A 14,471-nucleotide genomic window follows, 5' to 3' on the forward strand; every position below is an offset into this window, starting at 1 on the left:
TGTTTGTTTTGTAAATAAGTTCATTTGTATCATATTTTAGATTCCACACATAAGTGATATCATATGACATTACTATTTGTCTTTTTCTGTCTGACTTACTTCACTTAGTATGATAATCTCTAGGTCCATCCATGTTGCTGCAAACGGCATTATCTCATTCTTTTTTATGGCTGAGCAGTATTCCATTGTATTTATACACATCTTCTTTATCCATTCATCTGTTGATGGACATTTAGGTTGCTTCCATGACTTGCCTGTTGTGAACAGTGCTGCTATGATCACTGGGGTGCATGTACCTTTTAGAATTCAAGTTTTCTCAGGATATATGCCCAGGAGTGGGATTGCTGGATCATATGGCAACTCTATTTTTAGTTTTTTAAGGAAACTCCCTACTGCTCTCCAGTGGCTGCTAGACTATGGCAATTTTAAAACACGACCTCCAAATTTTTTGGTACTCCTCCTTTAGGATGGGGCAAAGCCATGTCCCCTCCCCTTAAATAGGGGATCTGTGACTGCCTGACCAGTAGCATAGGATGGAAGTGACATTCAGCTTCTGAGCCCACGCTTTAAGCAGTAGCTTCCATTTCCTGTCTCTAGAACACCGTGGTAGGTGGAGTAATGGCCCCAAAGATGTCCACACCCTACTCCCTGGAACCTATAAATATGTTGTGTTACCTGGCAAAAGGAACACTGAAATGAAGTAAGGATTTTAAAACACGGAGATGATGTTGGGTGGCCCAGGTGGGTGGGCCCAATGTATTCACACGGACCCTTAGGAGTGAAGGAGGCAGCAGAAGAGTGGGTCAGAGCAATGTGGCAATGGAAGAAGAGGCAGGAGAATTTCAAAGTATAAGAGCGATGTGTTGACCCACTGTCCTAGGCTTTGAAGATGGAGGAAGAAGGCTACACGAGCAAGAAATGCACGTGGCTGGCGTCTCCAAGCTGAGAATGGGCCTCAGCTGCCAGCCAGCTGGGAAATGGGGATCTCAGTCCTTCAGCTGCAAGGGACTGAATTCTGCCAACGGCCTGAAAGAACAAGGACATGGATTCTCCCCTAACAGCCTCCAGAAAGGGATGCAGCCCTGCCGAGACCCATATTAGACTTCTAACCAAGGAACCGTGAGATAATCAATGTCTGTCATTTTTAGCGCTATTGGTGGCAATCTGTTACAGCAGCAACAGAAAACTAATGTAAAAGCTCACCCTTGAATCCCAGCTACTATGCCATGAGGACACCCAAGCTGCCCATGAAGAGGTCCAGGCGGAGTAAAATTGGCGGCCAGCACCATCTCGTCAACCACAAGGGAACCACCTTGGAAGTGGACCGTCCAGTCCCAGTTGAGTCACTCCATACATAACAAGCTGTTCCTATCAATTCCTGCTCAAATTTCAGATTCCTGAGCAAAATAAAGGGTGGTGGTTGTCCTAAGGCACTTAGTTTTGGCGTGGTTTGTTATGCAGTGATAGGTGATAACCGGAACATACAGACAGATGCACGTGGAAGTCAGCCCAGGGTATGAGAAGGAATCCCAGGTTTTGTGGTGGCACCATGACCAGGGGTGGAGGGATTACAAGGAGTCCTGCTGGTCCTGAGAGAGAGTGGGGATCAGGCTGCAGGCTGGGCGCGTGGGAGCAAGGGAAGCAGTGAGCTGAGTGAACTCCAGGGTCCACTCCTACCCCCGAGTGTGGGCTGGGGAGGGACCAAGTTCCTGACATCCTTTTGGACTCTATTTTTATACATAAAGGAACATTACACACACTCTTTTGAGTCCATACGTCCTAATACAATTTTTTTTAATGAGGAACACAATTGGATATAAGCCTGGAGAATTCTTCGGTGGAGTTTTGCTGTAAAGGGGACCCAAAAAGTGGTTAATAACTGGAGAAGCGTGAGGGAGCCCTATCTTGGGTGTTTGTTTGAAGATGGTAAATAGTACAACACATTTGTATGTGGATAGGAATGATGCATCTCAAGGCATCATGAATATACCCAAAGTGAGGTATAATAAGGTTTGCCAAAGCTACAGCTCTACCAAAAGCTAGTTGCTCACATTGCTTTAGAAATAAAATAGCTACACATTACATTTCTGCCGAATTGGGAAAATCCCATTCCTCAACTTCAGAACTGAATCTGAGAGACTTAGAAGAGATCTTTGTGGCCTTTTTAGGAATAATTTACTCTTCTGTTCAACTCCCAATCTTCCCTTGACCCAGAGCCTGCAATTTGGCTTCTTTCAAATTAGTCCTTAGTGTATGCGAAATATTCCTGATTGCTATTTATTTTTATGAATTCTATGTAAACATTTCTTAAAATCTACCAAGCTCTTTCCCACCTCAAGAAACACTGAGCTGAATCAAAGTCTTTAAAATATTTTTAAGTGAAGGGCAGTTATCCTAACTGTGGCCACGGAAGAGGGCATCTATTAACCCCTATTACCTAGGACCACCCCGCCCCACTGCCCCAAATGATTCTACTTATAAAGATGTGGCTCTTAGCTTTTCCCTCAATTCCTTTCCAATGCATTTCTCTTTTGCTTAAGCATAGCCAGAGACCTTTTCTTGTTATTGTTGTATAAAACCAAAGAACCCTGAGACAGCCAGGATGTTAAATGCTATAAAGTCTCCTAGAAAGACCATTGCCTCCCAAGCTAGGTCCCAGACACAGATTTGGAGGGAGCCTCAATCTGGTTTTTAGCCTAGGTAGCTAAGTTCAATTCTGCTATCTCTGTGTTCCCTGACAATTCGAACATTCTAGCTTCTGCAGAGACGTCTCTGCCCAAAGTGATTGGAACAGGATAGTTCTGGAATGAGGCTGAACGTTAGAATCACCTGGAGGACTCTTCACAAGACAGCCTTGTCACCAGCTGCAATGGAAACCTCTGAGCAGCAGGCCTGTGGCAACCAGTGTGCAACCTGGGTGGAAGACTCGGTCTTGACACTTGGGACTGTCAGTCAGGGACATTTTTAAGAGCACACGCTTGCTTCTACCATATCCCTGACTTTCACGATAAACATTCACAACTGTTAATTCCGTTATTCATTACTATTCTGAGTGGATGCTCCTCCCACAGGCTTGTTCAGAAGAAGCAACAACACTGCTTGACACAGTTTTTATTTAATAATTATAACAAGGGCTTCCCTGGTAGCGCAATGGTTGAGAATCTGCCTGCCAATAAAGGGAACACGGGTTCAAGCCCTGGTCTGGGAAGATCCCACATGCCGCGGAGCAACTGGGCCCATAAGCCACAACTACTGAGCCTGCGTGTCTGGAGCCTGTGCTCCGCAACAAAGAGAGGCCGCGATAGTGAGAGGCCTGCGCACCGCGATGAAGAGTGGCCCCCACTCGCCGCAACTAGAGAAAGCCCTCGCACAGAAACGAAGACCCAACACAGCCCTAAATAAATAAATAAATTTATTTTAGAAAATAATAACAATAGGAAAAGACCCACAAATAATCTGCACAGCACTTATTTAATGGGCACAGGGACCAGGAATGATCCTGCTTAAACAAATTTATTCAGATGTCTCTTTGTAACAGGATCACCTCCTTACCACCCTAGCTATACCACGGTATCAGCACTTGGCTAACTGGGTTCTAATGACTGTATTACACAGAAAATCCCAGCCTTAGGTTTCTATCCAAGTATCAACAGTAAAACTACTTTGCAAGAAAAGAAAAATGGAAGGAAGGGAGGGAGGGAAGGAAGGATTTCTTGCAGAATCTGCCCAAAGACTCTGTGGGAGTTGTCACGGGGGTACGTCCCTTGCCCCCCACCAAGTTCCCCCCGGAGGGTCTGAACCAGGGCTCCCTCTAATTCTACTTCCTGGGTTTGCAACCTCAGCCTTGCATTGGACCCTCACATCACTGACTGACTTGGCCACCTGATTCTGACCTTCGCCTGACTTTGCTCCTTACTTTAAATGACTCTCTCTACACACCCTCACATGCATATGTACACAAACTGAGCTTGAATCTGTTTATCGATCATGCCTGCCTCTTCCCATTCCTGCTCTTTGATCTACTTTGTCTTTCATTCCCTCTCCATTACCATTTATTGAGTGAGCACCTACTGTGTGCCAGGCACTGTAGTAGGTGTCTCATAAACATTATTCTTATCACCCACAACTCAACAACACAGATATTGTTCCTGCCTCACAGCTGGAGAAAGACTAACTGCTACTCAAGGTCAAGATTAACTACTACTGCAGGGTGTGATCCGAGTCAGACACAAGTGTTGACTGAAACATATCATTACCTGAAGTCCCTTGGGGGTGGGGAGCGCAGAAACCAACATAAGGTACTTAAAATGTCACAATGCTTACGATGTTTAGGTTTAATGTAAACATATTTGCATTTGAAAGTGCAAATACTGTCTTCCATTGGTCTTTGAAAAGCAGGGTAGCCTTCGCTAAAAAGAAGCCTTATTTCTATAGTGAAAGTGCTAATAGCTGAAGACAGAAACAATTCCAAAGTTTGTATTAACAAAACCCACAAGAAAGTTATAGAAATACTTTATTTAAATATTAAGAAAAAAATTACACGCACTTAAGATGATTAAAAGTTCATATGTTAAACAAATGCTAAAAACCCAGTAATTTACACAGTGATAAATCTTAAGTGATGGGAAAACACAAAATCCTTTCAACTGGTCCTCCTCCTTACAAAACTATTATAAAAATGGTATTATATAGGAATTGCTGAAGTTGGGTTAAAGGCACATGACACTATCATTCCTTTATATACACAGCCAGTCATCTCATACACTGAACTGCTCACCCTTAAATGGAAGAGTGAACAACTTCTCTACACTATCGGGAGTACATTATGCATCTCTAATGAAAATTCATTTAAATTTTTACACCAACAATTTCTCCAATGATCCAAACAGATTAACACTGCAAATCAGTTATTTCTGTCTTGAATATTTCTACTTTGAATCTGAAAAATTCGATGAGTTTAGGAATATGCAAATGAAATATAATTTATTCTGATTTCAACTACAGAGCTATAAAGTTACAATTCTTCCAAGGAAACCATTCACTTCATAGATGCAAAAACACACTGTAGCTTTTCCATTATGTCTGCGGTGCTTTCAGCTAGCAGGATATTAATCATTCACTTTAAACTGACATGCCCTTACACCTGAAAGAAAACCCAAGCGAGACATTCTATCTCAGGCTGTTGGATTTAATATTAAAAAGCACAGTTCAATCTCCCTGCCTACAACATTCTCTGGCTCTCTGTTACCAATTAAACGTTGATGTCGGCAGTAAGTCAAAAGCTCCTGAACACGTGGAAAAACTCAATACGGAACAGCCAGAGATTCAAAGCAGACAGGGTCAGATGAGGGAATGCTCTTGTGGCGACAGGTCAACAGGGACAGAGGACATACTGTGAGAGTCCAAACGGTCCTAGACACAGCACAACGTGTGGAGGGGACTCTGCACATCAGCATGTGTGTGCTAGCAGCTAATTTCAGACTAGCAACAATGAGAGGACATCCATTTCTTCTTTACCTGGTTATAGGGACTTTCCAAACTCCAAAGGGAGAACATGCTGTCTGTGAGCCGCAATGTCAGTTTTCTTTTGCACCCCAATAATTGAGTGCATTAACTTTTTCTTCTCTGGGCCTCAGTTTTCCATGTTTACTTCTCTGGGTCTCAGTTTTGAAGTTTACTCCTCTGGGTCTCAGTTTTTAAGTTTACAAGTAAGTAAACTGACATATGGAATAGATTTTCTCCAAGTTCTAACGTAAGCAACGTGAAGAGAGGGACCGTCTGTCTTTTTCACCATGTCCCTAAGCATGTACAGTGAGTACTCTGAACACATACTTATTCAATAAATGAGTTATCTGCCAATTAGCAAATAGACCCCATTGTGAAGGCAGCAGGCCCAGGGACACAGTGGTCTCTAGGTAAACAGAAATTCTATAAATAACATGGAAGGAAAAGGCTGATGTGCCATCCATCAGATTTTTATGAGGCAGCCAGGACAGTTAGAAAACAGATTTTTCTTCTCAACTGGGTAAAATTGCCCATTCTTCCCATATTCCCATTAACTAAGAACGATCTAGCCAATAGTCATCTGTATAGAAGTAGATGGAAGTTTACTGCAATAGAAAATCGATCAATGTGTGAACTTATCCATATTGGAAGGTGCAAATACTCTCTTCATGAGATCTTGGAAGGTCAGGGTGCCTTCTCTAAAAAAGTAGTCACTTAGAACTAAATTATGCAAATGGGAAGGGATCACAGTCCCTTCTACCTCAGAGTTCAATGGATGAACAACTCTGGTGTAAACATGACTGAAATAATTTACTAGTCCGTTATTGCTATGTCCACTGAAAATTATCATGAAAGACTTTTTCAAATGCATTCATTATTAGAAATACCATTCCAGAAATCTTACCTTTAGAAATCATCCAAGGAGTGAGATCAACATTACAACCCCCATAAACTGGGTAAACAACAGCAGTGGAGTGAAAAATGACCACACATGCCATAAAGCAACATTGAAGCTGAAAAGAAAAGGACAAAATAGCCACACAGTTCACAACTGTAGCTATACTCTACACAACTATATTCTACTGCAGAATCTAGATTTAAAGGACTCACTTTTACCCGGTTTGGGAAAGTTCATTCAGCCAGTAACTTTCTATATATAAATCATGTTTCTCAGGTATGTGACTTAGCCAATATTGGAAATATCACAATTTCTTCACAAAGTACTCAGAACTGGAATCACTAAAGCTCCTCTAACGAGAGCTGGCCTGGCTTAACAGAGACTTCAGTCTCTTAACATTAGTATCTGTAAAGGAACACGAAATAAAATGACTACAGCCTGCTTTTACGATCTCACACACTACCAAACTATAATGGTTAAAAAAAAAAAAAAAAAAGACGGTTAAAGTATTTTTCTGTTAGAAACAGAATGAAAAAGTAATCATTTATAAGCTGCTATTAAACTTTCCATTGAGAAAAATACTATTCCTGTCACCAGGTAAGAATAACACACTAAGTGCAATGATTTTTATGAACTGAATACTGTTCTAAAACATACAATAATATTTCTGGGGGTGACGTTAGCCTTATAAGAAATTGTAAAATAAGACAACTGTCTACACTCGTCACCGAAGGGTTAATAAAAAACCGCATCACAATGCAACATGTCAAACACCCATAAACTTCAACTACAGAAAATACATAATAGAAAAAATACATTTAAGCTGAATATGTACAAAGGTGTGTGGTTTTCCCTAAATTAAAATGCAATTAATATAAAGAGAGGAAAAAAACCTAAAAGCCCAAACACAATGTTCAGTGTAGTTTTCTCTCTGGTTGGCAGGATCATGGGATTTACTTCCTTTGTGTTTTTCTGTAATTTACAGATTTTTCTTTAATGAGCAAGTTATAAAATACTTTTATAAACATAAAAAAACTTTTCACTGAGAACCTCTTAGCTTATGAAAAATTATGTTAATTGTGGCATTATTTATAACAGCGAAAGAATAAAAAAACAGGGAGCTGGTTAAATAAATCATGATATGTCCATGCAGTGATAATGATGTAACTGTTAAAAAGAATGAGACACATCTATATGTACTGGTATGGAAGAATTCCAAACTCAATTTAAAAAAAAAAAAAAAGATCACTCTGGAAAACAGTTTGGCACTATTTACTAGAGTTGGAGGTATGCATACCCGATGAGCCAACGATTTCCCTTCTAGAGGTATGTATATATGTATGCATGTACATATACATCCAACAGAAACACACACAGGCACACAAGACATACACAAGAATGTTCTTAACAGCATCACTCATAATAACCCCAAACTGGAAACAATCCAAATGCGATCAACAGCAGAACAGATAAACTGGGAGTTGATTATAAGATGGAATGCTGAACAGCAATGAAAACGTGCAACTGTTATGCACAATATGGACGAATCATACATAGTGTTGCATGTAAACAGTCAAATGTAAAAGAATACATACTATATGAACCCATTTCTATAAGAGATGCAAAAGAAAGCAGTTACCATGAAGGTGGGGACAGTGTTTACCTGCGGGCAGGAATGAAGGTACAGTGACTGGGAGGGGGCATGGAAGGGGTTAGAGGGGGCCGGCACAGATCTTTCTCTTGACCTCGTTAGGGTTTACACCAAGGCTCACTGCATGATAATTCAGCTGTATATTTTAGATTCTTCCACTTTTCTGTCTGTATTATACTTCACAATGAAAATGATTTAAAAAGCAAAATGCAATATATATATATATATATATATAGCATGTCACCATTTGTATTTTAAATAACTAAATATATAAGTAAAGAAAGACACTACTGAAAAGGGAATCAAGGAGACTGTTTTCCCATTATTCCCTTTTTTTTCCCCTCTTGAATTTTGTACCATGTACATCATTACCTGATCAAAAAAATTTTCATTCCAAAGGTAACTTACCAAATTCCTGCTACAATAAAAGTAGCAGTTGTAATAGGTATCAACGTTGGATACTTGATATCATAATCTTCAATTCCACAATACCATTCCAGATAGACTATGCAGTAAAATGCAATCGATAAGCTAACAAGCAACAAGGTACCGCCAAACAGAAACCAACTGTAGAGACAAAAATAATACCCTTCTATTATCCTCTTTTACATCCTCTACAGCCTAATAGTAAATAATCTTTTTTGACACATCTGAAATGTGACACAGGCTAATATCATTGCTGGCTTACCATACCAATGGCAGTGATCTCATTTTTTTTTTTTTTTTTTTTCGGTACCCGGGCCTCTCCCGTTGCGGAGCACAGGCTCCGGACGCGCAGGCTCAGCGGCCATGGCTCACGGGCCCAGCAGCTCCGCGGCACGTGGGATCCTCCCGGACCAGGGCACGAACCCATGTCTCCTGCATCGGCAGGCGGACTCTCAACCACTGCGCCACCAGGGAAGCCCCAGTGATCCCATTTTTGACAGTGCATGTATCTGACAAAGGTTTTGTAAGTTTACCTTTGAATACAGGTGATTTGAATTTTGAGTCCTGTCCCATAACACAGGGCCTACCAGCCAGGTATGACTCAGCCCTGCCACTAGAGAAAGGAAGCATCTTAACTTACTGAATCAGAATTTCTATGCCTATCTTTAGAAAGATGTTATTTGCAATTCTGCTCCAGACTGTGTGCAGCATACCTTGGGTCTAGACAATATAAACTACTTTTAAAGGCTCTTCAGATACCTGAAGCTGACTAGAAATTCAGTGATTGTTAAGCAAATATGTACACAAAAATAAAGTGGTTTAAAAAAAAAAGTGCTAATTGACAGCACTTAACAAATCAGGTATCTTAAAAGTTTTCATTAATAGACTAAATATGTATTTCTAAGAAGAATATCAACTGGAGAAGGGGCAGAGAGACCCACAGTTACTCAATCCCAGCTTGCAGAAAGTCTAGATCTAATAGATGGGTAGGTAAAGATGAGCGTGAGACACATGAAAGGATGAAAAAGTAAGACTTTAAACACACACACACACACACACTTTCATAAACTAACTGACAAAAAAGGACGTTTTCTTTAAACATACAGGAAAGCGAGCGGCTTTCTGGTTGTTTCTGAAGTTTTGAGTGTGAGAGTAATAAAGATTTCAACAGACACCATCAACTCCTCCAAGTTAAGCTGGGTTTCTTGAAATACTGAATATCAATTTGGAAGGAGTTAATTCATATTGCCTCTCGCAAAAGATTTCTAAATGAAACCCTCCCGTTCCTAGAATATCTCCAGTCCTCCCTCAAGGGCCAGTGGCTTTTTGCTCCTTCCAACTCCACAGAAGACCTGGCTCAGTGTGTGTGAGAAAAAGCTCATCAGCCCCTTCCTTCCAGCCCCTGCTGGTCATGGGAGGAGGCCAGATTTGGAAAATCAGAGGAATGAACCCTTTTCGAGAAAGCAGAAGGCAGCCTGCACGGCCTGCCTCTGGGTAGCGCTCTCCCGCCACAGCTGCCCCAACTCCCCGCTGCTTACCAAGGCCTCAGCAAGAATGCAACCCTACTCTACTCAAAATCCTCAGCCTTCGGCCATGCGTTTCTGTCTCTTTTCCTCTAAGATGACACTTCTTTAAGGACAGGCCTATGACTCCCACTTTGTTTTCATGCCCCCCAGTCCTGGTCCGGAGGCTGAGTCCAGGCTCTGTCACACACCACCGTTGGGCTACTGTGTGCCACTACTCCTGTGGGCACCCCCAAACACCTTACAGTGTAGTGAGTTATTCCTTACCTCACCATCTCCTTTAACTACTAAGAATACTTAGTATTCTCATATACAAGGATACATAGGACACAAATGGATAAATCCTCTCATCTCTCCTGAAACCTCAAAAAGGCCTACCTCCTGAGGCTGGGCTGGACTGGGTGCCCCTTCTAGGTGCATTCACGGCATCCCGCACATACCCTCGTACACGCAAACAGTACGCACCACATGACTTACTCATCTATCACAGCCTAAAATGAGCTGGTGGAGGGTGAGAAGTGTGCCTTGTTCATCACTGTGACCATAACTGGATACATCTCAGGCTCTCATGAGATATTTCATGAACAAAGCAGCAGGTGCTACTGATGGTGTCTGAAACAACCATCGCTTCTTTTCCCGGCCCAAGTTCTAGACCAATTGAAAGACACAAAGAAACCAAACTGATAAAGACCAACTGTCAGCTTCTTTACTGATAGAGCTACGAAAAGAAGATAGCTTTGGTGAATGGTGACAACGTGCTTCCTCACACTGAAACCCAGAAAGAGACAGACTTACCCACTGGGTTTCAAGTCACAGTGAAAACCTAGAGACCTTCTCATGTCAGGGTCGCCCCATAAAACAATGGTGCAGAAAAGCAGCCCAGAATCTGTGCTTCCCATGGGCAGCTGGCTCCCAAGAGGAAGAAGGTGCTGAGCTACACGCCTGGTTCTTCATCCCAAACCCTATCAGGAGGTCTAGCACCTCCCAGGGAAGAAGCCAGTGAGGGGAAGGGCCAGAAGATGGGAGTGTTTAGGGAAAGCTCCTGCTTGTGGAAATAAGGAACGGGAACAAGCTCTCTCCCTGCCATAGTTTACATAACACCGCCCCCCCACCCCCCACCTGCTTTCCCCGGACCACCTGCTCCCTCACTCTCCTCAGGCGCCCCTCCAGCAGTCAATGCTCTTCCTGAGGGCCTCTGCGGGAGAGGCTGGGTGTCCCCCAACCCCCAACGATATCACCGGATCAAACAGTCCCGTCTGCACCTTTCTAGCCCCGCTGGTCCTTCCAAACAATTACACTCACACTTTAAGCAAATCAGCCCTCCCGATGCCAGCTCCGATGCTCACCAACACCTCTCCCTCTTTTTCTGTTATCTAGGGGCCTCCAGAACACTCTCCAATGCCCAGTGAGGACTCAGGAGTGTGATGAACAACCTTCCCCTCCATGTCAACTCCTAGATTTCATACTAAAGAGATTTCAATCCTCATGAACGATGGACTATCTGACATCCTGCCTCAAAGCTCCTGACTCCTCCACCAGTGACCTCAACTCTAATTCAGTCACAGACTGTACATGTAGTTACCTTGTTGGCTGTAACTATTCTCTGAAAACGAGCTCTGAGACCCAATTCCCACCCACCACAATTCTCATTCCCTCCTCCCAATGCTCTTGTACTTGATCTTCTTAAAGACCTTCAGTCATTCTCTCTGCATGGTTTACAAATGGATTAGATCCTTCTTAAATTCACTACCGTCCTCATCCTACAAAACACCTGTGCTGAGAAAGCCCACTGAAATAATTTCCAGCCTCACCCACTCTGCGGTACGTGCCCAGAACACACACTCTCTTTTTCAACTCTGCGTCACCAGCACCTCCAACACCATGCCCGGCAGAAAGTAGATGCCTACTAAGCGTTTGAAGAATTCGGCTCACAAAACGTGAAAAATAAAACAAGTGTGTTTAACTTACAAAGTAATTAAGTTTTCTTACCTGCTGGTGTGAAAGTTCTCTTTAACGGTTTGAAAGAAATCAACATAATAGGTCACAGCAATGGATGCCAAAATCCAGAATCCAGAATGGATATTAAGTCTTGGAAGAGGTTTCTCCTTTTTCTCAACAGGTGTAGAGGTTTCTGCAAATAACGGAGAGTTCAACTTATGAAGTAACCATTAACGTCACAGGAAAAATTATACCTTTTTTTTGGCCACGCCGTGCCGCTTACAGGATCTTAGTTCCCCAACCAGGGGCTGAACCTGCTCCCTCGGCAGTGAAAGCGTGGAGTCCTAACTACTGGACTGCCAGGAAATTCCTTTTTTTTTTTTTTTTTTAATTACACCTATTTTAAGTCAAATAAAATAATTTCCTAGAGCTTTCTAAGAACCACATTCTCTCCCATTACAGTACCAATTTCTTCTGTAAAACCACCAAAATAGGTTTATATTTTTAGAAATAATTAATAGGACCCTGCCATAAAACCTGTCCAATATAGTCAACTTTTTTGCCGCTAAATGAGTTTTGCAACCAAATTTATTTATATAGTCTTTTGGAAAGAATAATGCCATCTGGTAGTATAGGAATTTTAATGCTATGCTTCACGTGTAGTCTAGGAAAGTGATTAGTCCTGTTAATTAAGAAAAATGCAAGTGGCAAACATTAGAACACAAAATGGACTTGATTTTCCACAAACACTACTTACAACTACATATTTTAATTTTTTAAACAAACACAACCTTTTGGGGCAGCTCAAAAGTGGAAAGGGCACACTGGAGGTCCAGTCCCAACATGGTACTGCCTTAGACAGGTGATGGACAAGTCAAATTCCTTCCATTTGGGACCCAATCTGAAAGAATGGGTCAAACGGGGTCTGACAAGTTCCCCATGTGACTGACATGCCCTCTCTCTCAGTTCATGTGAGAACCACTAGTATGTAGCCAAGGTTCCCGAGCTTTTAGCAGACCATCAGAATTCCTGGGAAGCTTATTCATAATACAAATTCTGCGAGACACCCTCAAAATTTGTAAACCAGCATGCCTGCGCATGTTGTTTTCTGCGTTTACTTTTTAAAATAAATACACAAGATTTACAACATACAGGACAAAAAGATGAAATCGCTCTCTTTATCCTTAACCCCAGTTCCCCAGCCCCAAAGCAGTTACCAGTAATAACGTCTACTGAATTCTTGCATATTCTATGCATCTACAGGTGAACACACACCGCATGTTATCTGGTTTGAACACAAATGGTGGCATACCATACGTTGTTCTGCGCCTCCCTTTGAAAAGCATCCACATTGATTCATAAAAGTCTGCCTGCTGTGTCATGTATAAACAGCCAAGTGTATTTAACCAGCTCCCTGCTGACGGACAATTAGATGTTTCCAGTCGTTCGCTATTACAAGCAAAGCTGAGATGAAAGACTTTGCACACACGCCCTTGTGTACTGCTACGAGTACGCTCCTTTGTTAGGTTCTTAGAAATACAATCTGTGGATATATTTTATTTTAATGGATATTGCCAAACAGGTGTTAAGCCAGCTCTCCTGGGAATCCTGAAGACCAAGATGCGCAGGGCTACCTGATCTCTAAGGGTCTTTTACAACAGTAAATACCCGACTTGCAAAACTACTTGGTAAGCCTTGAAAAAACGAAACCCGGTCCCTCCTGACTGGGTAGGGCTGCGACAGGCCCGCGGGGCCGGCCGTGGCCGGCGCCTCGCCTCTGGGAACCTCGGCGCGACTCGGAGCGCGCCAGCGGGGGTGCCTCACCCGGCCCGGCGTAGCCCTCGCGGTCCAGCCGGACCACCGCGTCCCGCGGGAACAGGTATCTCCGCCGGAGTCGCTCCCGAGCCTGTAGCGCGTCCATCTTAGCACCGCCCAGAAACTGGGCGGTAGTGACGTCAAGCCCACCGGAACTTCCGGCATCGGTTCGCCGGAGGAGGGAGGGATTTCCTTTTGTGAAGGGGAGAGGGTGTGTTGTCTTCGCGGTTTTAGTTCGTGAGAACGTACGGAGGGTTTGGCTTTGCTGTCTCAGTGCTCAAATCCGGAAACATGATTTGAATTTCAAAATATTTATCCTTCCCCACCTAAAGATATACAGTTTGTTCCGAACTACGGAAGCCCAGAAGGGTCAAGCTTACCGATGCCGGCGAATGCGCGCGGGCGTGTGTGCTAGGCCCTACGGGGGCACTTCGTTGCTTTTGTGCTCTGCGTCCTGAACCCCGTGGCTACTGTATGCCCAGAGCATCTCAGCCCCCAGCTTCTTTCCTCCTCCTCCTCCTCAGGAGTTGTCCAGCTAGACTTGAAAGGGTCAGAGGCCACCCAGGAGGAGGAAAGGACCGCTGGGCTGGGCCCGGGAACCTGCGGTGGAGTCTGGGCCTGGCACTGACCGCTGCGGGGGGGTGGGGGTGGGGGCTCAGGCAAGAAATAAACCTTTCTGGGCCTGTTTCCTCTTCTGTACAACGGGGATTATACC

The 14,471-nt window shown here is 43.1% G+C and overlaps 1 protein-coding gene across 1 annotated transcript; it reads right to left on the bottom strand.

Annotated features, from left to right (window-relative positions):
* Positions 1-4,496: 4,496 nt before the first annotated feature.
* Positions 4,497-13,893, bottom strand: TMEM128 (transmembrane protein 128). The gene is made up of 5 exons (XM_029236036.1): positions 13,766-13,893; positions 11,993-12,134; positions 8,463-8,621; positions 6,410-6,518; positions 4,497-5,143 (listed from the first exon to the last, which is right to left on the bottom strand). Exons 1-4 carry the CDS (start codon positions 13,860-13,862, stop codon positions 6,419-6,421), a joined length of 498 nt encoding a protein of 165 aa, XP_029091869.1. The 5' UTR covers positions 13,863-13,893; the 3' UTR covers positions 4,497-5,143; positions 6,410-6,418.
* Positions 13,894-14,471: the final 578 nt, after the last annotated feature.

This window comes from Monodon monoceros, unplaced genomic scaffold (genome assembly GCF_005190385.1).
Source record: "Monodon monoceros isolate NGI ecotype Baffin Bay Population unplaced genomic scaffold, NGI_Narwhal_1 Super_Scaffold_20, whole genome shotgun sequence".
Classification (NCBI taxonomy): Eukaryota; Metazoa; Chordata; class Mammalia; order Artiodactyla; family Monodontidae; genus Monodon; species Monodon monoceros.